The 24,795-nt window shown below is 60.8% G+C and overlaps 2 protein-coding genes across 2 annotated transcripts; both read left to right on the top strand.

Annotated features, from left to right (window-relative positions):
- The first annotated feature begins 3,280 nt into the window (after positions 1–3,280).
- MYL9 (myosin light chain 9) lies at positions 3,281–12,148 on the top strand. The gene is made up of 5 exons (XM_040080094.2): positions 3,281–3,365; positions 4,651–4,725; positions 9,880–10,083; positions 11,147–11,308; positions 11,467–12,148. Exons 3-5 carry the CDS (start codon positions 9,900–9,902, stop codon positions 11,637–11,639), a joined length of 519 nt encoding a protein of 172 aa, XP_039936028.1. The 5' UTR covers positions 3,281–3,365; positions 4,651–4,725; positions 9,880–9,899; the 3' UTR covers positions 11,640–12,148.
- A 5,348-nt stretch (positions 12,149–17,496) lies between these two features.
- Positions 17,497–24,202, top strand: TGIF2 (TGFB induced factor homeobox 2). Its single transcript, XM_040080093.2, has 3 exons — positions 17,497–17,533; positions 18,337–18,572; positions 21,950–24,202. The coding sequence occupies exons 1-3, from the start codon at positions 17,497–17,499 to the stop codon at positions 22,490–22,492; spliced, it is 816 nt and encodes a 271-aa protein (XP_039936027.1). The 3' UTR covers positions 22,493–24,202.
- The last annotated feature ends 593 nt before the right edge of the window (positions 24,203–24,795 follow it).

The following is a 24,795-nucleotide window of genomic DNA, read 5'->3' as shown; positions in this document are numbered from 1 at the left end:
CGCCACAGGGGATCCCGGGGCACAGCCAGGCTGTGGAGGCTCCACAGGGCCGGAGAGTTGGAAGTCCTTCGGATACGCACGTTTGTGCAGCTTCTTACCTGGTTATTTATCTGACCTTAGAGCAGCTGAACGTATGGGGGTTGTGGATAGAATTATCACATGTGCAACCCTGAAGATTTGAGTGTCTTTTATATTCTTGCCTTCAAGGGGCAGCGGTACTCAGACCAGCTGCATTCCTCCTAGGAAAACATACAGGAATTACTCTTGCATGGTGTGGGCAGAGTGTATGGTTGGGTCTCACTCTGTTATCCTCCTCAGCATGTGATTATGTGGGTACAGAGAGGCCTTAGTGGCAATATTCCAGGTGCCCTTGGGCAGCTGAGCTTGGCAGCGCTGGGGTCACTCCAGGCACTGCGAGAAGCCCTGGGTCCTGTGGAAATCCTCACTGGTGCCAGTGGGACTGAGTCCTGCACAGGTGCCCTGTGTGGTGCGATTCCTCCCTTGCCTGCTGTGCACGTCCCACTGGCACTGGCAGTTTGCTGTTCCTTTTTCCCAGTAATGAACCCCAGGCCTGAGGTCCTGCATTTCGTTTTGTCTCACAGGCCTGGAAACACGATGTGCTGTGTCTCCAGAGCCTGGCTACAGCTCCAAATGCTCCAACAGCAGCTGCTTTGCTGCCAGCAGGATCTAGAGCCCGTGGGTGCAGGCTGGCCCTGCGTGGGCTGTGCGGGGTCAGCACAGAGGGAACAGGCGGAGCCTTGTCCCAGAGCTCTGATCACTTCCAGCCAGGGCCATGTCGTTTAAATACAGATTATGCAAGATACTTATGGACTTAAAAAGTATCCAGCTCTGCTTCTGCAAGGCCATCAGGCCCCTGATCACCTCCAGCCCCTTGGGCATTTGCCAGAAGCCAGAGGCTGATCCAGGCCAAGGGAGCCTCATAGCATGACCAGGGAGGGGACACACGCTGTGGGGTCATCATTGTGTCTCCGGCAGATCCTTTGCCTCTCACCCCCAGGGCAGGGCCAGGCCGGGCCAGACAGGTCCTGGCTCCAGCCTTGCTCCCCGGACACTCCTTAGGTGCTTGGGGAGAGTGGAAACAGTGTCACTGTCCCCCCCTGACAGGGGTGGAAATGCTTGCACGGTGGTGAAGGCACCTTGGTTGGGAAACTGACCTAAAATTCACATGCTTTAAAAAAAAAAATCTTGTTTTACTCCATTTCCATTGCCCGATCCTAAGAGAGAGAGAAGCAAATTAAATTTGGGCTTGGAAAAGCCAGAGGAAGGCAGGAGAGGTGCCAGAGGACACAAACAGGCCCTGGTAAGGGATGTGTCTTGGCAGACAAATGGAAGGACAGCATGGGCAGCCTTGGGCACAGGCGGGGAAGGCAGGAAGGGCAGGAAGGGGGACAGCACGAGGTAGCCCGGCTGTAGGGGCTGCAAAGCCTGTGAGGAGCTGCCCCGTGCCTACAGCACCTCTTCACCAGCTCCCCTCGCAAGGGACCTGGCTGGACATTCAGCCAGTGGCAAGAAACCAGGGCTCGGTGAGGGACAGCAGCCACCCCAGAGGGGCTGGAGGTGGGTCGTGCTCCTGCTGGGCTCCTGGGAACACCTGGACCCTGCTGAGGCTGGGCTTCTCCAGCACAGAAAACTCTGGGACCAGCCACGGGGTGGCAGCTCAGGCTGGCTTACTCCTGATTGTTTTTTTTTTAATATTTCCGTATATTTTTTATAAAAAAGGCAAACCTTCTGGGCCCCCCCTGTCCAACTCATGGACATGGCAAAGGTTCTGTGCTTCCCCTGGCTTTTTTCCACTCTGGCATGGCATCCAGCAGCATTTCCGACTCTGCTCCTGCCTTTTGCTGGCTTCTGAGACTGCAGCCTGTGCTTGGGAGGGGCTGCAGACAGGATACCTGCTTCCAGTGAAGGGTCAGGAACCTCTGTGGCTCCCCAGAGGAGGCAATGCCCCTGCAGATTTCATCCAAGCAGCACGGGGACATGGGTATGATGTTCCCCAAGTCAGACAGGCTCTTGCCAGGGCAGGTCACTGGTCTTCTGGGCCAGTGGAAGCAAACTCCATGCCTCGGGCAGGGTCTGGTCAGGCTGCCAGAGGACATGGCCACTGCTTTTATGTCAGGGTTGAAACAGGATTTTTTGCTTTTTAGCTATTGTTTGCAGTGATGCCTTGCAGGAGAACGGCAGCTGAAGATTAATTTGTGTCACTGCTCATTTCTGTTCTTCATCTGTGTTGGTGCAAGTGCAGCCCGTGTACTCCATGCTGTCCCCTCAGCACCTCTGATCAGGGCCTGGTCCTCAACCTCAACGTCTCCATGGCAGTGATGGAGCTCCTAGGAATGGTTAAACAAAGCAGTCCTGCCCTGGCTACCCACTCAGGGTTGGGTCCTCAGAAGAACACTGCATCTCAGAAGTGCTCCTGGTGTCTCCTTCTTCCACCTTCCTGCTCCTCTGCAGGCTGATTTCTGGCCCTGTCTTGTGGGACCTCACAAAACAAATCTCTGTGATGATGTGTGGAGGGGCATCACCCTCCCAAGGGGGATCCCACAGGACCAGGAGCTCCTCTTGGTCCCTGCGGGACTATGATTAAGCTGAGGATTGCTGACGGGAAGGAAATGTGCACAAGACCTGCTGCCCTGGAGAGGTGTCCCAGGATTAGCGAGTCCTGCCCTGGGTGAAGGGCAGGAGCTCCCCATCCCTGATTCTGCAGGCTCTGGATCCCTGCTTGGGAACGGGGCAATTCCCCCGCTGTTCTCTGCTCCAGGCCACTTTTCAGAGGCCCTTTGAGGGGCTGCTCGGCCCTTCTGGCCACCGTCCCCTTTGCACGGCTGCAGGAGCCATTGACAGAGGCAGCCCACGGCACAGCCCGCAGACACTTCGTCCTCTCCACGGAATCCCAGGGGCCTCTGGTCCTCTACAGCCCCACACCCGCCAGCGGGGCCCTGCCCCGCCGCCACCAGAGCTGCTCCGGGGAGTTCGGGGAGAACCTCGGCCCCTGTGTCCCCGGCAGTGTCACCCGCGGGTGCCCTCGGCTCCGCAGGGCGCGGCACCCCCGTGTCACCCGGCGGGGATGCGCAGGTTCGCCCGTGGGTTCGGAGTCCCCGGTGCCGCCGGCGCTGCGCATCCCCCTCGGTACGGGGGGCACGCGTGGGCCGCCGCTTTCGTCTATATAAGGCCGTCCCGCGGCCCCGGCCCCGCGGCCCCGGCCCCGCCGCATTCTTCTGCCTTGTATGGGCCGGGCCGGGCCGGGCCGGGACCCTGGGCACGCCCGCCCCGCCGAGCCGCGGCCCGCAGAGCCAAGAGCCACGCCGGTCCCCACGCAGCTCCCGCAGCTCCCCGCTCCGGGACAGGTGAGGCAGCGCCGCCGGGACCGCCCCGGGACGGGAACAGCGGCCGCGACGGGGAGAGGGGCGGCCCCGGGACGGATGGAGCGGGCGGGATGGAGCCGGAGGGACGGAGCGGGAGAGATGGAGCCGGAGGGATGGAGCCGGAGGGACGGAGCGGGCGGGATGGAGCCGGAGGGATGGAGCGGGAGAGATGGAGCCGGAGGGATGGAGCGGGAGAGATGGAGCGGGCGGGATGGAGCGGGAGAGATGGAGCGGGAGAGATGGAGCGGGCGGGATGGAGCCGGAGGGATGGAGCGGGAGAGATGGAGCGGGAGGGATGGAGCCGGAGGGATGGAGCGGGAGAGATGGAGCGGGAGAGATGGAGCCGCAGGGATGGAGCTGGAGAGATGGAGCCGGAGGGATGGAGCGGGCGGGATGGAGCCGGAGGGATGGAGCGGGAGGGATGGAGCGGGAGAGATGGAGCCGGAGGGATGGAGCCGCAGGGATGGAGCGGGAGAGATGGAGCCGGAGGGATGGAGCCGGAGGGATGGAACCGGAGGGATGGAGCCGAGGGGATCAGGGGGAGCAGCCCCGCCATCCTTCCACCTCTGCGGCGCTGGAGCTGGTGCCGGGGTCAGCCCTGGGGACGGGTTGAGGTGGCAGGAGGATCCCCGGTGCGCCCTGCCAGGCATCTTGTACCCGGGGAGCCTCTTGCCAGGCCCCGCAGGAATGTCCCGGCAAGGACCGGTGAGGATTGGTCCTGAGCCAAGCTGTGGGTAACTGCAATACCCTGGAGCTGGGACGTCCCGGCTTCCCCAGAATGGCAGAGCTGCAGGAGCAGATCCTGCTGCCGGTGGCTTCACCCACCTCCTGATCTCTGAGACTGTTCCAGTCTGGAACATCGCTTTTCCTTCAAGTCCTTTTGCTGATGACCAGAGCCAAGATCCGGATGCATGCGTGATGCTCCAGATATATCCTCAGTGACCTGGGAGCAACTTCAGGCAATAAACTTCTTTAAAGCAGATCATTTCCTTCAGCCTTAAGCACAGAGAGATGTTGTGTTTTGTTTAGTCTTTCCCATGAAAACTTGAAGTCCTCTTGGCTTCCCTCCCAGCATGCCCTTTTGGTACAGAATGTTTCGACTGTGAAAAAAGCCAGGCAAACTCTAAAACATGGATGTGTAGGAGAAGGGGGCGGCCAGAGCTGAATTCTTTGGAGTGGAACATCCCCAAGTGTTAACAACCACTGCTGCTGACCAAAGATGGTTGGGTTCCTTCAGTCGCTGGAATTTTTTTCCTCTCCCTGGCAGGCTCTGAGCAGTTGTAGGAGGAGTTTGCAGTCACTTCCCCGCTCCGAGGCAGTGCAGCCACATTCTCCCACCGAGGTGAGTCCCTTAATTCCCCTGGGAGAATACTCTGGTCAGGATGAATTATGCTGATTGCCCGAGGCCATGAAGACCTTGCCTGTGGTCCATTTCCCGGCCTTCCCGGGCATAGGAAGGTGCTGGGTGCTTTGCTCCTCTTCTGGGAGGCTGCGGAACCTCTGCCTTGGAAGAATTTGTGTGTGTCACATGGTTTAGGTGTCTCCTAAATTTGGTGGGAAGCAACTAGTCCAGAAACCATCTGCTGAACTTGCAGCTGAGCCCCTCAGCTGTGCGTGAACCTGGCTGGGTCCCCAGTGTCTGGTGGAAGCTGAAGGAGGGCTGGGATGAACTCTGCACACTTTGCTCTGATTCCCTGATGCTGCCCTGCCCCTTCCTCCCTGGCATCAGTGCTTGTGGCTGTGGCTGGACTGGAGACACAACCCAGGGCTCAGGGTCTGCTTTCCTCTCGCCTCCAGACCCCCTTTCCCACATCTCTAATAAGGCCATAAAAGGTGCAGAATGGCAGTTGTCCCCATTCCTGCAGTGTCGAGTGGGCTGAGCATTCCTCCCGCAGCTCCCGGTGCCTCTGCTGGCAGCGGGGCTCCCCGGGCACCAGAAACCCTCCTTGGTGAAGCTGAGCAATGCCACATCCCACAGGCATCCTGAGCAGGGCTGTGCTGGAGGAAAGGGATGGTTTAATAACAAATGAAGTGGGGAAGATGAGCTGCTCCCTGCTCTCTCCTCTGGTGTGACACCGGTGAGCAGCTCTGGGGCTGGGAGAGGAGCCTGCCTGTGGGTGGCAAAGCTTTAGGGGTGGAACCTTGTCCAGGCTGCTGCACTGCCCTGCAGCCTCCTGTGCCAGGGGGATGCTGCAAGGCCCCACCTCACTCTGCTGGCCCTCGTGCCACCCTCGAGGAGCGACGGGACCTGCTGCCCGTGTGGGGTTGCGGGGTGGCCGCACGTGGTGCTTGCCCACGAGCGAGCGTGGCTGCCTCGTGGCTTGCCCGTACTCACAACTCACTTTGTGAGGCAGAGCTGGGCAGAGGTTTGACCACAGTCTACCCTGAAGAGCCAATGTTTGCCCTGCAGGAGTGTCCCAGGGGACAGCCCAGGCTGTTGGAATCACTCTTTGTCCCCCTGACCCAAAGCATCCAGCAGAGGCACATCATGCCTCCTGCTGCCAGGTCCTTCTGGAGGAGCTGTTGGAGCACATGTCCCTGCCTGGCTGTGGCAGGGATGGCAGGGCAGTCCCACTGCCTCCTCAGCACTTCCAGAGGTGGCTCCTGCTGGAGCACCTTCTGAGGAGCCACTCTTGGGAAACCCTTAGTAGCATATCCTGGGAGATCATAGCTTCGGGATACATGTGTACACCCCAGGGACCGGGGACAGGCTGCTGCCTCTGCCAGAGGAGCTGCCCTGTCCCCCGCCTGCCACTCCTCCTCGGTGCCACCCAGCCTGTCACAGCCCCCTCAGCCCAGCGGTGAGCTCCTGCCAGCAGTGAGCTGGAGCAGCACAGGAGGAGCTGCAGGGGAGGGTGGAAGCAGGAGGGGGAAGGATGGGGCTGGGATGGGGCTGGGATGGGGCTGCCTGCCCTGGCAACACTGCCGTGTCCCTTTGGCTTGTCCCACCCTCCCCTGCACAACCAGGAAGCAGCACCTGGATGGAGTTACTTGCTTGGTTTTCACCAAGGAGGAAACATATGGCAGTTTATATTTCTGATAACTTTCCTCTTTCAAACGAAACTATTTACTAATTTATGAACTCTTTAGGTCAGCCCCGTGCTCCCTTGGGTCTGCCGCTCAGGTAGGGGAGGCAAAGCCTGGCAGGAGATTGTTTTACCTTCACAGCAGGAGGCTGGGAGATGGTTTTGGCAGGAGCAGTGGCAGACGGGCAAGGGAACAAGGGCAGCTGGTGACAGAGTGAGTTGGTGACCAGATCAGTTTGTGGCTGTCATGGTATCACCCAGCACTGACCTCCTTGGCTCTCCTGCCTGGCATCCACAGTTCCTGGACTGGAGCAGTGCTGGGATGGGGCTTTCAGCAGGAGGCACCAGGAGCAGAACCTGTGTCCATGCTTTTCCCTCTAGCTGTGGGGGAAGCTGGAGGTTTGGTGGCTGCACCATTTGTCTGAGCTGAGTCCACCCCAGCATGCAGGGCATCGTGGCCAGGCATTCCCTGCAATGCTCCTGGCACTGGGTTTTTGGGAATCCCAGAAAGCACGGCTTCAAGGCCATCAAGCCCTTGTGCAGAGCAGAGACTGTTCCAGCTGTATCAGATCTTGCTGCAGATCCCTGCACGGATTCCATGCACAGGAACCTTTCCTCATACTGACTCAAAAATCTCTTCCCAAGTCCCAGCCTGCCCTGGGCAGCTGTCAAACAGCAGAGATAGAATGACTGAGCTTGGGACTGAGCATCTTTCCAGGGCGTATTTTGGATCAAACTGCAAATCCATGTGCTGTCAAAATTGTACTTAATCCTGCTAAAGAGCACTGTCTCTGTGGACAGGGTGCCAAGCTGTGCTGCTGGTGGTCACAGTCAGGCAGGGTAAATATTTGGATAATATTAATTCATGTGGTGAGAGCAAAACTCCTGCTTATTTCTATAGTCTTCTGATAATAATTCTGCTAATAATTTGATGTGTTTTGAAAGCTGAGCCTAGTGCCGTGGGCCAGCAGCAGAGCTTTTATTTCTGGCTCTGGCTCAGCCTGGTGGTGTTGTGGTGTGGAACACCATGCTGCTGCTGTGGGATGTCACCGGCCCGCGCCACCTGGGGGTGTCACCGGAGCTCGGTGGTGCCTGCAGGGCACGCAGAGAGGAGCTGGCCTGCTGCAAAGAGCTGGAGCTGCTGGAGGAAGCAGGCAGCAGGCAGAGATGGACTGGGGGATGAAGTCTCTGCTCAGCCAGTGTGGGCACTTCCCAGTCCTGCTGCTCCCCTTGGCTGGCTGGTGACAAACATCTCTTTCCTGGTGGGTGCTGGGACAGGGTGGAGGGTTTGGGGGATGTGGGGTGGTTTGGTGGCTGCTGTCAGGTGCTGGGGTCAGCACAAAGGAGGGGATTAAGGGAGGTGTGGATTCCATCCCGGAATGGGGGGCATGTGGGGGGTGAGGGAGGACTGCGGTCATGGGACATGTCCCCTGCAGATGAAGGGCCCTGCCTGGGCTCCGTGGTGGGACGGGAGCCTTCTCAGGATGTGGGAAGACTGTCCAGTCCCCTCTGATCTTGGCTGGTCCCCATGGTGTGTTTGGCTGTGATTTGGCACTGCCTGATGCCCCTGGAATGTCCTTCCAGCACAGCCTGGCCCAGCTGTGGGAACCTGGAGACCACAGCAGGCTGAGGACCAGGCTGTTGGGTCCCTGTCCCAACCCCTGCCTCTGCTATCCCTTGAGAGAGTGATAGCAGAAGGGGAAGGAGAGAGCTGGAGAGTGGATCTGGTGTGGGGAGGGCTCTGTGAAGGTTGTTTGCTCTGCTCTGGTCCATGCCAGCACCAGTGGATGTTCCCCAGGTCCCCGAGGCCCCCCTGGGGTCAGCACTAAGGACCCAGCTGGGAAGCAGATTCCAGAGCAGATCCCAGGGTGCCCACTCAGGGTGTCCAACCCAGCAGGGGTTAAACTCCTGCTGCAGTTCACTGGGGTGTGTCTCCATGAGATAGGATATGGCTCCTGAATTGCACCATCCCGGGGCATTAATGAGGAGCCCAGGTCCTGCTGCCCACCAGGCACAGGGCACACAGAGCACAGGACTGATTCTGTGCTCTTCCACCACAGAATCCCTTCACCATCCATTCATTTGCTCTTGCCCTTGCAGCTGCTGCCGAAGCCAGACGCTGGCCAGGGGGAGACCCAGGGCTGCGTGTGAGGGAGCAGTGGCTGTGGCACAAACACAAGGGCTTGGAGCAGTGTCCCTTCCCTGGGCCCGCAGGACCATCCAGGACCATCCCAGCCTGTCCCACAGGCCAAGCTGGGCTTTGCTGCCATCCTCCTGGGCTGAGCCTGGCAGGATTTCCCTGGGAGAAAGCTGGGCATCCTCCTCTCAGGCAGTGTCAGTGGTCGCTGGGCGTGCTGAGCTCCCGTGGAGCAGAGTGCCCCAAACCCTGACCGCATCGCTCAGTCTGGCAGTGTGGGGACACCACCAGCCCCCTGCTCGGAGACTGAGGGAGCTTGGATGCCATCCCAGGGTGGGAGTGGGCTCTCTGCTCCAGCCCTGTTCCTGCTGGGAGCCCCAGTTCCAGCTGGGCACAGCAACCCCCACCTTGGAAGGACCAGGTTTTCCCGCTGTTCTGCCTCGGGGGTGCTTGGGATGCGCATGGTCCTTGTGCCATTCACCGTCGGACACACACTGCCCATGTCCCCAAAGGTGGGCCTGTCCCACTGCTGCCCCGCCTTCTGCTGGCATTCATTACCTGTAACAACAGCGTTATCCTCAGTGCCCTGCAGCCCTGGGGCTGCTTGGCTCCTCTCCTGGCTCTGCAGCCCTCTGAGGTCAATGGCCCCTCTCCCCTCTGCCTCTTCCCGTGGGCTCCCCAGGCAGGGTGGGGGTCACCGGGACAGGGAGGGCAGCGGAAAGAGGTCTTTGACCCTCCAGGAGGTGGGATGGATGGACGGATGGACGGATGGATGGATGGATGGACAGACAGATGGAGGGACATGGGAAGCAGTGGTGTGTGAGGAATGTGCCTAGAGCAGATAACCCCTTCCTGCTGGGTGCTGGGGGTGCTTCTGCATGGCAACACACGGGCTGCGAGGGTGACCCACCCACCTGGCAGCTGGGCTGGGCCTGGAGAGCCTGCCAGAGCGAGGGGAGGTGGAGGGCCATGGTCACAGTGCCTGAAGTGCTGAGGCATCCATCCCATGGTGCCAGGACTGGCACTCAGCTGGGCTGGGCGTCTCTCCCTGTGCCCGGATATGCAGAGAGGACAGGCAGCAAGTGGGTTTGGGGGCTGCCTGCAGCCCCGGGGGACGGTCCTGGGGAAGGGGTGTCAGTGAGCCCTGCCTGCTCTGTGACTGCCCATGGAACTCGCCAGAGCTCAAGTCATGTCTGACCCTGTGACCGTCTCATCTCCCTGCGTTGCCAAAGCGTGTGGCAGCTGGGGAAACGGAGCTGCCAGGGGCGGTGTGTCCTTGCTCTGGCCCCCTGGCTCGGCCTGTCCCCAGCCCCCCTGACGCTTCTGCCCCCAGATACTCCCTCAGCCACCAAGATGTCCAGCAAACGTGCCAAAGCCAAGACCACCAAGAAGCGCCCGCAGCGCGCCACCTCCAATGTCTTCGCCATGTTCGACCAGTCGCAGATCCAGGAGTTCAAGGAGGCCTTCAACATGATCGACCAGAACCGCGATGGCTTCATCGACAAGGAGGATCTGCACGACATGCTGGCTTCCCTCGGTGAGGACACCCTGCCCCTGCAGGTCCCTCTGCCCCTGGCACCACCTCGGCAGCGGGGACAGCTGCAGGGTGACCTCGTGCCCACACCCAGCACTGGACTCTGGCTGTGCTGGGACACCTCAAAGCGTGCGGGGGATTTCCCTGCTCCACAAACACCTTCTGACAGAAGGGGTGTTTGTGAGCTGTCCGAGGGCAGCAGCTCTGTGTGCTGCTCACAGGCACGCTCCTCAAAAGGGAAGAGACCCTTGGGGCTGCAGAAGCTCTGCCCTGGGAGCAGCCAGCAGCTGCAGCCATGCAGTGTTTGAGTAGTCTCACCCCAGAATGTCACTGCGGCTGTCCCATGTGGAACAAAGCCCTCCCATTGCCCTCAGCTGGGCTGACAAAGGCTGGTCCCCGTGCTGGTGTGATACCTGGGCTGGTTGAGACTTGCAGGTCTGTACCCACTCCCTGCCCCGAGCTGTTCTCCTTTGCTGCAGGCCACGGCTCCCTCCTCCCACTCCCAGCGGTACCTCCGCTGCACTTTGGGAGGTCTGTCAATGATTGACCTGGCAGCCAAACCTGTTCTGGAGGTCCTCCCTGACCCTGGGAGGGATCTCCCTCCTCCCAGGGAGCCGGAGCTCTGGCAGCAGAGAGGGGCCAGCGCTGGGGGCACAGACCTCAGCAGAGCAGTTGAACCATCCCTGGTGCACCCATGGTGGGAGCGGTGCTGGGGACATCGGCAGCATGAGGCTTGTATGAGGACATTGATGCCCCTCTCCCCAGAGTTGTCAGGGGGATGGGAAAAGCCATGGGTTTAATTCCAGTAACCCCCAAATTAATTACTGAAGCTCCCCCAAGGCAGAGCTTGTTCCCGGGTGTGGATGAAAGCATCGAGAGGGATGCTGAGGGGGGAGCACTGGGCACTGCAGACACTCCCTTCCCATGTTCGTGGGGTGGGTGAACAAGAACCAGCGAATCAATTTGCAATGGATAAAAGCCGTTCCAGTTGTTTGCATGGGCTGACCCTGGGGATGGGAGCTGGGCGAGAAGGGCCCTGCATTCACCCCCTGCCTGTGTCCCGCAGGGAAGAACCCCACTGATGAGTACCTGGAGGGGATGATGAGCGAGGCTCCGGGGCCCATCAACTTCACCATGTTCCTCACCATGTTCGGGGAGAAGCTGAACGGCACCGACCCCGAGGACGTGATCCGCAACGCCTTTGCCTGCTTCGACGAAGAGGCGTCAGGTACAGCGCAGCCCCTCTGCCCCACGGGGCTGGGCCACACCGCTGGGAGCAGTCCCCAGGCAGCTCCAGAGCGGGCTGTCTTTGGGAGAGGTGGGGAGGGTGCCGTGCTCAGCCCTCCTGGTGCCCCCTGCTAACGCTGTCCCCCGCCCTCCTTGCAGGCTTCATCCACGAGGATCACCTGCGTGAGCTGCTGACCACCATGGGGGACAGGTTCACCGACGAGGAGGTGGATGAGATGTACCGGGAGGCGCCCATCGACAAAAAGGGCAACTTCAACTACGTGGAGTTCACCCGCATCCTGAAGCACGGGGCCAAGGACAAGGATGATTAGAGCCCAGGGCCTCTCACCCCTTCTGCCTCATCCCGTGCACACCCCCCTGCCCCTTGGCCCCCCCTGCTGCCCCACAGTACATTCCTCCCGTGGGAAACACCTCCCAGGACCATCACCCTGCATCAGGACACGCCTGGAGGGGGCACGCTCCATCACTGTGCCCAGCCAGCCCTCCCCTCCCAGCACCTCTCCCACCCACTGGGTGCCCCAGCCTGGCTGTAGCCCACCCCCAGCTGCCATTGACCCCCTCAAAGCCACCATGACACTGGTCCTGGGGCTGGGGTGAACATCCCCTGCTGACCTGCAGGGATTTGGGCTGGCTCCAGCCTAAGCAAGCCCCACTCGGGGCCATAGCACAGAGGAAAAGGCTCTCTCCCTCTCCTCCCACACTCGCCCTTCAGGAAAGAACCCCCACTTTGTTCCTCCTCCCTGGCTGTTTTATGGCTTTGGAGCCTGAGATCTGAGGGATTTGGGAAGCTGAAGGGGTGTATAAAGCCTAAAGGGTGTGACAGATGTGTGCTGTGTGTGGCTGCCTCGTGCCATGCTGTGCCTGGGGGTGTGGGAGGGTGGGTTTGGGAAGGTGGGTTTGGGCACTGCACCTGCTCACCTTGCTGCCCTTGTCAGCCAGGGCCCCTTCCAACAGGGCAGCCTGTTTTTGAATCCAGATTGCTCTCAAACAATGTATAATCAGCTTGGGCATCACTTTCTGCCTTAGCTGGTGGGCTGGAGGTCGTTCTGCTCTGCCCCTGTGTCAGGATGGGCTGAGAGACACTTGGCAAGGTGCCAGCCATGCTCCCCACATCAGCTGGTCCAGGGGCTTGGCCACCCTTCTGTGTCACCCTGGATGGGCAGGGGGGCAAGAGACAGAGAGGATAAGAAATGGGGAGGGGGCTTGTCCCCTTGGTTTGGTTATTTGTCACGACCCTGACGAGGATGTGGGAGCGTGGGGCGTTCCTACCTTGTGAAGCTGTGGTCTTAAAATGCTGCTTGAAGCCCACCCTGCAGGGAGGCATGAGTTTCCAGCAATTCTTTATTTAAAATGGGGGGACAACCCTTCAATACCAGGTGAGGACATAGTGCACGACGGAGACGCTCCGAGATGCTCCAGAGTGCTGGGAAAGCTTGGGTAGGGTCTGTGGGAGCTCCACGGGCATATGCTGGGATCAGAGGCATCAGAGATTTGCCATGCCCCAGGTAATGCTCTCTCACCTGGGAGATGATCCATGAAGGAAAAGCTTCTCCTTGGTCTCAGTGCTCCTATTTTGCAGGCACTACCAGCACCAAGAAAAAGGAACTAAATTGTCAGATGTGGAAGGGCTGAACCTGTGATCACCAGGGAGCTCCCCAGGGTCAGGGCTTGTGCTCTAAAGCAGCAGCCCCAAACCAGCCCACCTCCAGCCTCATGGGTACCAAGCTTCTTCCCTAATTCACTGCTGTGCCAAGGAAAACCTACCGTTCTCCCACTGCCAGAGAGAATTCCCAGGCCTGAAGGCTTCTGGGGGCGTGGATGCTTTATGAAACCTCCTTCACTGGGACACCCAGCAAAGTGAATATCCACAGATGTCACTTTGGGGCAGAGGAACTGATACTGCAGCTGTGGACAGATCGGCTCCTGGGGCAGCTGCATGCAGGAGTGATGTTCAGCCGCCCTGACCCCAAGGGATCACCTTGTGTGACTGCCCAGGTTCCTGCAGTATCAGGAGTGGGATGGACTCACAGCTGGTCCGAGCTGGGAGCTGCCACAGGCTCCAGCCTGGACTGTCAGAGGTGCTGCCTCGAGCAGCTGCCAGAACTGCTCAGCCTGAGCTGCCTCTTCACTGGCGTGGCTGTGGTGGTACCACGGGACTTTCAACCCTGAGGCAGCAAAGCAGAACAAATTTTTATTGGACACTGGGGTATTTATGGGAAGAGTAAATTAACTTATTCCACTGGCAAAGGTTTCCCAGAGCAGCTGTGATTTCCCCACCCCTGGAAGTGTCCAAGGCCAGATTAGACAGGACTTGGAGCACCCTGGGATAGTGGAATGTATCCCTGCCCATGGCAGAGGGAGGAATGAAATGAGCTTTAAGGTCCCTCTAACCCAAACCACTCTGGGATTTGATCAATCTATGAAACCCCAAAACTATCTGGGCTCGTGTGAACCTCATGGAGTTCAACCAGGCCAAGTGCAAGGTCCTGCACCTGGGTCAGGGCACCCCCAGCGCAGGCGAGGGGTTGGGTGGGTTGAGAGAAGCCCTGGGAGAAGGACCTGGGGGTACTGGTGGGGACAGATTGGATGTGACCTGGCCATGGGCACTGGCAGCCCAGAAAATCAGCTGTACTTGGGCTGCATCAGAAACAGCAGAGGCAGCAGGTGGACCTGACCTGACTCATTTCAAAGGTATTAAATAGCAGCAAAATAGAGACATTAATCTCAGAAGTGTTCACTTGGGGCAGGGAGACACAAAGGTGAAACTTTTGGTCAGTCTACAAGAGCTGCTCCCAGTGCAGAAGTGTCTCCTGAGCTCAGAGGGCCCTTTCTTTGTGTCACTTTGTGTCACTTTGTGCCCCTGGGGCTGTCCCTGGCCCCATCCCCTCTGCAGCCTCCCTCCGTGTATTTATCCCCAGGGATGAGATGCCCCGAGCCTGCTCTGCTCCAGGCTGGGCAGTCCCAGCTCTCTCAGCCTCTGCTCATGGCAGAGATGTTCCAGTCCCTCCATCACCTTCACGGCCCTGTGCTGGACTCTCTCCAGCCTGTCCCTATCTCCTGTACTGGGCAGCCCAGCTCTGGGCCTGCCCTGTGACACAGCTCCCAGTGCAGCCCAGGACCCTCTGACCCAGGAGTGTTTGCTTTTCTCCAGTGCTGTGAGCTCCATCCTGGTGTCCCCACACTCCTCTTGCCATGTCGAAGATGTAGGTTAGAGGAACATCAGAGAGGAAAAGGGTGCAGCAGTGCCTGTTGAGAGAGTCTGTCCTGCCCTGGGGCCTCCAGGAAGGAGACAGAGCAGAGCTTCCCCATGGGCAGAAGCAGGAGGAGATGGAGGGGCTGCAGTGCCCAAAAGAGGGGCTCCAGTACTGGAGCCCAGCTCCCAGGACCAGTCCTCCTGGAGGGATCCCAGCCTGCAGCAGCTCCAGTGGGCCTGAGCAGGGAGTGGGACCTGCTGCTGGAGCAGTGGACTCAAGAGCAGGGTGGCAGCAAACAGCCGGCACAGAAACCCAATTCTCCTTGCTAGAAATGCAGATTGAATATCAGAGGGTGGGCAAAGGATGGAGAGAGTCCAGTCTGGGAAGAGTCCATACCCTGGGAGGCTGTCTGGGAATTCCAGCTTCCCTGGGAATTCCAGCTTCCCCTGGGAGTTCCAGCTTCCCCTGGGAGTTCCAGCTTCCCCTGGGAGTTCCAGCTTCCCCTGGATTTCCAGCTTCCCCTGGGAGTTCCAGCTTCCCCTGGATTTCCAGCGTTTCCCTGAGGTTCCCAGAATCCCTCTGGGTTTCCAGCATTCCCCCTCAGGCCCTTGTCGGCTGATTGTTGTTCAAATTGCTGAAGTTTAATACTATTATCATGTCAATGGGCCCGGGCAGGGCACCACCGCCCCTTCCCTGGCCCCTCATCCCAGAGGCTCCTTACTCCCCACCAGCTGGGAGCTCTCTGGGATGCCAGGCTGGGCTTGCCCAGGGATTTAGGCTCCTTCCATGCTCCGCTCAGGCACCCAATGGGATTTTTCCAAAGTTGTTTCCACACTACCGGTCCAGGGAGCAAAGGCGTGTGGAGGGATCTGGGCGGGGTCGGGGGGGGCTCATGGCCCAGCCCTGGGCCGGGGGTTGAGCCCAGGGACACCCAGGGACCATTTTCTGGTTGTCTCAATTCGGTGGAAGGCTAAACCAGCTTTTTCCAAAAGGTGGGAGCAAAAGTAGTCTTCTCAGGATGACGGTCCTGGTCGGGCACTGTGGCTGGCACAGAGCCCGGGCAGCGTGAAGGGGGTGTCTGGGATGGTCTGGGGTGTCACACGCCAGGCTGCAGAGGGAGCAGAGCGGGCTGGATGAGCTCTCCCTGCCCGGTGATGGCCCTGGTTTGCTCGGGCAGGAGCCAGCCTGGTGTGAGAGGAGGCCAGGGGATGCTCCCTGCCCTGGAGTGACCCTGCAGAGGATGGGAGGTGCTGCCAGGGCTTCCCAGACTCCACCTGAGCTTCACCAGCCCCTGCTGCCTTGGCATTAATGCAGCAATAGCAGGTTGGGGCACAGTTCCACTCAGGCCACGAAAGATTTGGAAGCTACAAAAGGATTTAAGGAGTTCTCATTTTTCTTTTGCTATTAAATCCCTTATTGCACCATACATCCCGCTTGTCCCAGACCAAAAATTGACCATAAAAGAAGGGGTTTTGTAGCTTTTTTCAATACATGAAGGGGTTCCCACCTTTTACCCTGCAAGTAGCAAAAAGGGGAGGGAGGGGAGCTGCAGCACAGCCTGCAAGAGGTGGTGGAGCCTGGGAGGGGGGAGCTGCCCCTGAGGAGAGGTGACATCAAGCCAGGTCCTCGTGGGGAGAGATGGAGCAGGACCTGGTGACTTTCGGGGTGCTGTGCCCCAGCAGCACACATCCCTGAGGGATGCACACGCGTGTGCTTGGCCTGGCAAGCGTGAGCATGGATGTGCCCAAGATGGGGGATGGACATCCCGAAAAGGACATCCCCAGGAGACGCCCCCCAGACAGGGGTCCCTCAGCAGACAGGGCTCTCGGCTGGCTGCAGGACAGGGCTGTCCTGCATTCCCATGGTGGCACTTTCTCCATCACAGGTGCTGGGATGTGGCACCGCTGCTCAGAGCAGCTCCCCTCTCTCCCCACTGACGAAGACACCGCTCTGGGAGACCCATGACGGACACATCCCCTTGGGCTCCACTGAGCACCAGGCAGAGGGTGCAACCCGGCCCCACATCACGGAAGGGCACACAACTGTGGTGGGGAAACCAAATCCCATGCTCGCCACATCCTGGACCAGCAGCACATAAATGGACCAATTTGGTCTCCAAAATTCCGAAGGCGACCTTGGGCTCTGCTGTGGTCATGGAGAGGCACCGGGAGAGCAGGAGGGCCTCCAGAGACCTTGGCCAGCTTGATGGTCACGACACAACAAGGTCTCCACCTGGTTCCTTCTCTTTCACCACCATAGCTTGGAAACGCCTTCCTCTGTCATGGGAGCGGTGATGTGCTGGGCTTCTGATTTCCCATCTGGCAAGGGCAACATAAAGCACTGATGGAACTTCAGGGTGCTCTGAGGTCCCCAGGGTTGTCACCCTCACCCACCCCTGCAGCTCCTGTCACAAGGCCCGTCCCTGTCCCCTGGCCACAGACACGAGTAACTCCTGGGGCTCAGCTACAGGTCTCAGCCAGGGGGAAGGAACTTTGTGCAGTGCCTTGTGGGGCACCCCTGCGTGGATGTCCCCGGGTGAGAGTTCCAAGGTGGGTGCCCCTGTGCGGGTGCGGCTCCGCGGTGGGGTTTCTGCGGGGCCGGGCGGGTGCGGGGGCTCCGGGGCTCTCTCTGTCCCTGCCCCCTCCCGCCGGGGGCCGTGTCCGGCAGCGGGGCCGAGCCCGGGGCTGCGCCGGCGCCAGGTACGGGCCGGGACTCCGCGGGGCGGGGGAAGGGGGGCTCGGCGGGGCGGGGGGGCCCCGGTGCCCGGTGACAGCCGGGGGCGGGCGGGCCGGGGCCGGGGCCGGGGCCGGGGGCGGGGGGCCCGGCGAGTTCCTGCCTCCTCGGGAACAAAGGGAACTCTGTCTCGGCATCTGTCACCGCCGCCCACCCAAAACTTTCCGCCGCGCCCGGCCGCCCGCCGGCCGCCGCGGGACGGCCCCGCACCGGCCCCGGCACCGAGACCCCGGCGCGGCCCATGCGAGCGCCCAGGCGGCGGCGGCGGCGGCCCGGGGGTGAGCGCAAAGATGGATCCCGGGGGGCGCGGGGGGAGCGGGGCGGCCCCGCGCCTTTGTGCGGGACGGAGCGGGACGGGCCGCGCCGCCGCCCGCCGAAGTTTGCGGGAGCCGCGGGCCGGGGTCCCGCCCGTCCCCGCCGCGGCTCGGAGTTACGGCGGAGTTTGCCCGGCCGGGGATAACTCGGGGCCGGCGGCGGAGCGCGGGGCCGGGGCCGCTCTCCGGCTCCTCTCTTCTCCCGCCGCCCGGGGGCCCGCGGCCACCGCCGCCCCGCTTTGTGTCGGCGTTCCCGGCCCCTCGCTGCCCGATGCGGCCGGAGGGGCGGCGGGGCCCGGCCCGCACCGCCCCGCTCCGCCGAGCCGAGCCCCCGGCCCGTGACAGCCGCCGCCGCCTCCATCCCCGCCGCACAATGACCCCGCGTGGTTCCTCTCCCACTCTCCGGCTCCGGCCTCTTTCTCCTGCTGAGATTGTTTTTGTTTTTAACTTCCCCTCCTCCCACCCCATGCTTGATTTTTTTTTTTTTTTCTTTTTCCCCTCGCTTGTCGTGCCCCCCCGAACCCCGAGTGCTCCCTAGCCCCGAGCCGTGCGCTGAGCTCCTCCGCACCCCCGGGGCTCTGTTTGGTGCCTCCGTTGTCCCGCCGGTGCCGGTGGTTCGTCTCCCCCCCGGGGGTCTCTTCCTCGGGATTCGGCGGGCCCAGAGGGGGTGAGACCCCCCGGTGGAGGCGGGGGGAGGGCGGGGGGAGGCCCCTTCCCCTCCCCCGACCGGACACCGCCTGAAGCTCCCTTTGGTTCCCCCTCGCCAGGCTTCAGCCAGGGGGGTCCCGCGGGCAGCTCCACCATGTCGGACAGTGACCCGGGGGACGAGGACGGCGCCACATCCCCGGACCCCTCGCAGTGCAAGAGGAAGAGAAGGGGCAACCTCCCCAAGGAGTCGGTGAAGATCCTGCGGGACTGGCTGTACGAACACCGCTTCAACGCCTACCCCTCGGAGCAGGAGAAGCTCAGCCTCTCGGGGCAGACCAGCCTCTCCGTGCTGCAGGTAGGAGCCAGCCCCCACCGCTGGGGACACTGCCATGCAGTGTGCGGCAGGAGAAGCCCGCTGAGGATCCCCAAGGACTGGGCGGGCTGGGATCATTCGCCCCTGAAGGGCAGCGCGGAGGCGAGGGAAGGGATGGTGGGGAAGGAAAGGCATCTGTGTGAAGGGAGGGTCTCTTCTCGGGAGATGTCTGAGCCCTGGGGACCAGCTCTGCTGGAGCAGAGCATTTTGGCCGGCTGGAAGGTGAAGGGACTGGAGTGGACACAGGGTGAATACCGTGTTGTCAGTAAAAGCTGCACAGGTGGGAGGGTTTTGGGGGATGCTACTCTATCCTGTTCCCCTGGACACACCGGCAGAGGCCAGGGTGACCTCCCCCTGCACACGGAGCTGGCAGAGGACAGCCCTGGGGCTGGGCAGGGCCAGGAGCTGGACTTGATGATCTTTGTGGATCCCTTCCAGCTTCAGGATATTCTGTGATTTTAACCAGAAGAGAGAGGCTGGGCTGTGCTTTGAGCCCCCTGGGCTGTTAAGTACTGGCTGGCCCACCTGGTCCCAGTTACACCAGCTGCATTAGGGGAGCCCTGTCCAGGAGTCTCCCTGTCCCGCTCCTAGCTGTGGGATGATGTTCTGCACGGTGGGTGCCCAGGCAGGAGCACTGGGCAGCAGTGGGGGTGAGCAGTGCTTGTCCTTCCCGCTGTGGTGTGGTCCCTGCCTGTGTTTAGGATGTCTGGGAGGGGCTGCCTGCAGCTGCTGTCCCTGTGCTCCAGGCACGGCCCTGGTGCCCTGGGCCCCGTCCCGTACTCCCAGCCTGACAGGGTGCGGGCTTCACTCTGTTCTCTGGATCTGGGGTGCAGTGGGGTACAGGGCAGCAGGCAAGGGTCAGCGGGTTTGCTCTTCTCCTGGAGCTTCCTCTGTACCTTTGGCTCCTCTCCCTGTAGCTCAGCAGAGTCCTGGCCAGCTGTCCCAGCCCAGACACTGAGTGTGGGTAGGAGCTGTCTGCTTCCCCTCTTTCTGGCCAGCAAGGGAAACCTGCTCTTTGATTTTAGTGTGTTTCTGTAAGTGTTGGCTGTGCCACAGGGTTGTGTCCGGCAGCTGCTCTGGGGACAGGCTGGAGCTCCTGGATGGGCTTTAGGCTGAGTGTTGGGGGAGCAGCAACGGGCCTGGGGCTGTGGGAATTGGGCTTGTCCTGGCCCAGGCTGGCATGACGGTGCCTGGCACACAGGGGTTGCCCCAGGGCTCGGGTGGGACTGGCAGGTGCCCAGCTCTCAGCGCCCTGAGCCCCGTGGGACCCAGGAGGGGGTTGGCACACAGGTGGGCTGGGTTCAGGTGTGGCCCTGCCGTGTGCCAGCTGTTGTTTGCCCCAAGTGACCCCTGCAGCCAGTGTGTTCCCCGTGTGCTCAATGAACAGGGGATCCCAGCCGGCATTTCCCAGTGCCAGGCAAGGGCTGAGACCGGGGTTTCTGCCAGTCTGAGGGGATGCAGCAGGAATATTCTGCCTGTTGGGATGGAGGAGTGGGACACCCATGGTGTGGCTGTGGGATTCAGTCTATGATGCTGATCTGGCCCCTCCAAAAAGCCTCTGGAATGAAGGACTCTGCCACAGCTACTGGCCACCCCCCCAGGTTGTTTCTTTGTGCACCCCTCTGCCTGCTCCAGTGGCCTGGGGAGCTGGTGCCAGGCATGGGCAGCCAGGGACCAGGGAGAGCAGGAAGCCCTGTGCCTCCCTTACAGAAATTCCAGCACTAGGAAAGGGGCACCTGCTCCCACTGAGGCTTCCTGGACAGCAACAGCTTTCCAAGCCTGTGCCCTGCTGTGGGATGGATGGGCTTTTCCTCCCTGCAGAGGAGATGCTGCTCTCACAGTGCTGGGGGAACAGACGCTGCCCAAAGGGACAGAACAGGGGGTGTTGGTGGGAGGAAAAGGGATGGCCATGATTAAAAACCAGTAACTGCTTCAGAGCCAGAGCATGTCCCAGCTCTGAGACAGTGCCTGCTGTCACAGTGGCTGTGTGTGCTTGTCTCTGTGCTGCATTCTCCAATGGGAATTAAAAGCTGGAAGGAGCACGGTGGTGGGGACAGACAGGATTCTGGGGGGTTCTTAGCACTGAGGAGTTGGGCTTTTTATTGGGAATCTGTCTCTTTGGTTGGGGATCAAAGTGGTGGATGGCCAGGATCATGTCAGGGGGACCACAGCATCACAGGATCATGCCAAGGACATCCAGCTAAGGCTTGCAAGAGAGGGGATTTGCAACAAAAGAGGGAGTAAGACTGGTGTATTTGAGGGTTTTAATGCCAAATATTGTCTTAAAGAAAAAAATGACAGCTGAGATCTTGCTGTGATTGAGGTTGTGGCAAGTTCTTTCTCCTTGGGGGAAATATTTTCCATAGCTGTTGATTTAGAAAAGATCAGACCTTTCCCCCCGCCTTGATTTATTGTCTTCTAATTGTCTTCTAGCAAGAAGGCAGTTACTTTAATGCAGCATTTTATATAAAGATGCTGAAACAATCCATGGCCAAGGCTCAGTAATGGCAAAGGGCTGCCAGACGTGCAGCCTCTGTGCTGTGCAGATGTTTGGGAGAGCCTTTAGCGTGAGCTGTGACCCTGCTCGTGGGCAGATGCATGGGAAGGTGTCTCGGCCCTGTTAGGGGCTGAGGGGCTGCAGCTGCATCACCTGATGGTTTCTAGGGTTTTCCATCCATGCTGCTCTCCTGCCATCCGTCTGCTCTGGCAGCCTCCGTGCTCCCATTCGGCTTGGCGCTGTGTTGGCACCGGCAGCAGTGTGAAACCAAGGCTGAGCTCCAGCATGTGTCACCTGGAGAAGGAAAAACTGTCCCCAGGCCAGGGACCTGCAGGATGGGCTCCGAGCTGGCTCTGTGCAATGCCGTGGCCTCTGGCTGGGGAACGGCAGGAGCTGTGCTGTACCTGCCTGCCGCCGGGGCCTCGGGGCTGCGGTGGGGACACAGCACTGAGCCCCTCCTTCCCTGGAGGGCAGCTCTGCTCAGAGCCACCGCAGCTGCCGGGGCTCCGGGCAGCGCCGCCGTGGCTCGGGGGTGGCTCGGCCCCAGGGCTGTGCCCGCTCCTGTGCTGCGATGGAGGGCAGGGGCCGGGGGGCACAGTCCCGCGGGGGGGCTGGCAGGGCCGGGGGCAGCCGGGGCGGGACGCAGGGAGGAAGGGGCTGCCCCGGGCAGGCGGTGCCAGGCAGGAAGCAGCCGGTGTCGGGGTTTCCGCGGAAACCCGCGGAAAGGAGGTGCAGGGCCGCGGGGGCCCTGTGGCGGTCCGGGTGTGCGGGAGCCGCTCGCCTGCTCTGGGGGAGCCGCTTCTGGTTTGACCCGGGGCTGCGGCCCCCCGGCTGACCCCGCCGCGCCCCTCTCTCCTCGCAGATCTGCAACTGGTTCATCAACGCCCGGCGCCGGCTGCTCCCCGACATGCTGCGCAAGGACGGCAAGGACCCCAACCAGTTCACCATCTCCCGCCGCGGGGGCAAAGCCGGCGACGCGGCCGCCTCGCGGGGCTCCGCCGCCGGCTCCGGGGTGCTGGTGGTGCCGCCCGCGGGCGCCTCCAAGGTGCTGTCGATGTCGGTGTGCCCGCAGGTACTGTGCCACCCGGCGCGGGCGCTGGCCGTGGTGAGCGCCCGCAGCCCCGAGTGGGAGAAGGCCCCCGGGCCCGAGGCCGCGCCCAGGGCGGGCGCGGGGCCCGGCGGCAGCACCGTGACCCTGCTGGCGCGGGCCGAGGCGGGCAGCCCCACACCCGGACTCTTCAACACGCCGCCCCCGACGCCCCCCGAGCTCTTCGGGGACGACTTCAGCAGCTTCCAGCTGCTGGTGGAGGTGGCCCTGCAGAAGGCTGCCGAGCTGGAGCGGCAGCGGCAGGGGGGGCAGCTGCCCCTGGCTCCCCACACCGAATCCCCCGGAGCCTCCAAATAGCCCCGGGCCGGGTCCCGCAGGGTGCCCTTCCCCGGGGGGGGCCCGACCCTCCGGGCCTCCGCCTCGCCCCCACGGCCCATCCCAGGAGAGGCTCCTGCCTCCCGGGGGCTCTGCTCTCTCTCGGCAGCCGAGGCGGCAGGGGAAGGCCTGTCCCACCCCGCCTTCCTCCCGCGGGGAGATGCCCTGGCTGCCGAGGCCGGTGCCCCGGCTGTGCAGGGACCGCCGTGCCCGGACCTCAGCGTTGGCAGTGCCCTGTCCCTGCTGCGCGGCTGGAGCTCCCATGGAAAACCTGCTGATCTCTTCCTCTCCTGCAAACAAGGGTCCGGCCAGCACCATTTCTTCAGGGAGACAGAGAACCTATTTTTTTAATGCCAATGTCTGTTTTAAGGACTGTGGATGAAGAGCTTTGTCTCCCAAATCTCTGATCTTTTCCCCCTCCCACTCTTACCCCCCACCCCGTTTTGTTTTTGGGGTCCTTTCTGTTTCCCGGTGCTGGCCAGGGGCCCTGCCTTGCCCAGGGAAGGGCAAAGGACAGATGAACTGGAAACGTGGAGTCTGTGGCCTTTTATCATGGAAAAAATAGGAGACTCCTTTTCCTTTTTAGGTTGTTCTGGATGCTGCCAGTAGAAATCTCTATGGTGCTCTTTAGCAAGTTTTATGTTGAAACATTTTCCCTTTTATTGTGATTTATGACATTATTATTACTTTTTTTTTTTTTTTTTTTTAATGTATAAGCATTTCCACACCTTCCCCGCGTTCCCCTCGCGTTCATGCTGAATGTGTGCATGCTGTGCCTGGAGCAGTGAGCGCGTGGCCGAGCCTGGGCAGAGCTGAGACTGTGAATTTTGTACCTGAGTTAATGTCCTTTTTTTTTAAAATTTTATTTTATTTTATTTTCCATAAAACCTTTGGCATGGTGCGGGCACGGCCATGTGCGTCCTGCAAGTGCAGCGCGGGGTTCCTGGCAAGCAGCGCTGGGCAGGAGGAGGATGGAGATGTTGCTCCCTGTCCCCTCCCAGTGTGGCTGCACGGTGCTGGGGACTTCTAGTGACAAACTGGCGAGCGCTGGGAGCGGCCGGGCCTGGCGCAGCCGGGGCTCTGGGGCAGCTCCTGGCTGGGCATCGCTTGCCGGGTGTCCTGTGGGATGTGAGTTAATGACTGTGCCCTGTCCCGAGGGGCACTGATCCCGTGGGTAATCAGCCAGATGAGTTGATGACTAGAGGGGGTAAAGCCACAGGACTGGGAGCTCTGTGGGGCTCGGGGAGAGCGCTGGACAGAACGGGGCTGGAAGGGAAAAGCACTGATTTGGGAACTGGTGTGTTTCCACCCCTCGTTTCTTCAGAGAGAAGGTGCCAGGGGAGAGAGTACCATGGGAAGGCTTCCCAACAGCATCACCTTAGCAGGTGCTCTGTTCAGTGCTGGGGTGGCACTGGGGCAGGTGGGTGCCCATCGTGTGCCTCTCACCCCCACCTCCATTTCCATGACCAGCCTTTGTTCACCCTTTGTCTCCAGGGAAAATCTTCATTTTCGGGACTCCCTCTTTGACCTTGTCACCCCCCTGCAGCTCTGTCCCTTGCCCTGGGGGAGGGAGAGGCTGTTTGGCCTCCTGCTCGCATCTTGCCCCAGACAAACTGGTTTCCTTTCCCCCGAGCTGTGCCTGTGCCAGGGGCTGGTGCTGCTGCCCTGGGATGGACCAGAGTTGGGAGGAGTTATTGGAATTAAATTTATGGAGAAATAACAAACTACTGTAAATATATTTTTGTTTTTCTATTGTCAAATAAAAGGGGTTTTTTTAGTTTTGGTTATTATTTTTAAATACAAGCTGTGTGTCACAGTGAACTGTGTCATTTGTGGGTGCCTCACTTGGTTCTCCACTACCAGGAGAAACCCCCAGGCCACCCTGGAATAGCACCCAGGTGTCTCCCACTCTCCATGAGCTTCTGGGGCTTTGTGCTTGGGGTGGGAGATGTGGGATGGGGCACATTCCTAGGGGGAGTGGGGGGCTGGAGCCAGGGCAGGGTCTGCCAGCCCTGCTCAGGGGTCTGCACTGTGACAGGGGGTCACAGCTGGGGACACCACAGCTCTGCTGCCCCTCCTGTGGCCCCAGGCAGCACCTCGGGGCTCCTGAGCTGCACAGAAGGGTCTGTGCCGCCGGCAGGTCCAGCAGAACCTCAGGGACCTGCTCCCACCAGCAGAGACCAGCAGCTCCCGGGGACTCAGGACACAGTGCCAAGGGACAGCGTGGGGGCACAGGGGTCACCCGGAGGGAGGCACCGCTCTGACCTCCCCGCACACCCACCTCC

This window comes from Hirundo rustica, chromosome 16 (genome assembly GCF_015227805.2).
Source record: "Hirundo rustica isolate bHirRus1 chromosome 16, bHirRus1.pri.v3, whole genome shotgun sequence".
Classification (NCBI taxonomy): Eukaryota; Metazoa; Chordata; class Aves; order Passeriformes; family Hirundinidae; genus Hirundo; species Hirundo rustica.
This window is presented reverse-complemented; position numbering and strand designations above follow the sequence as displayed.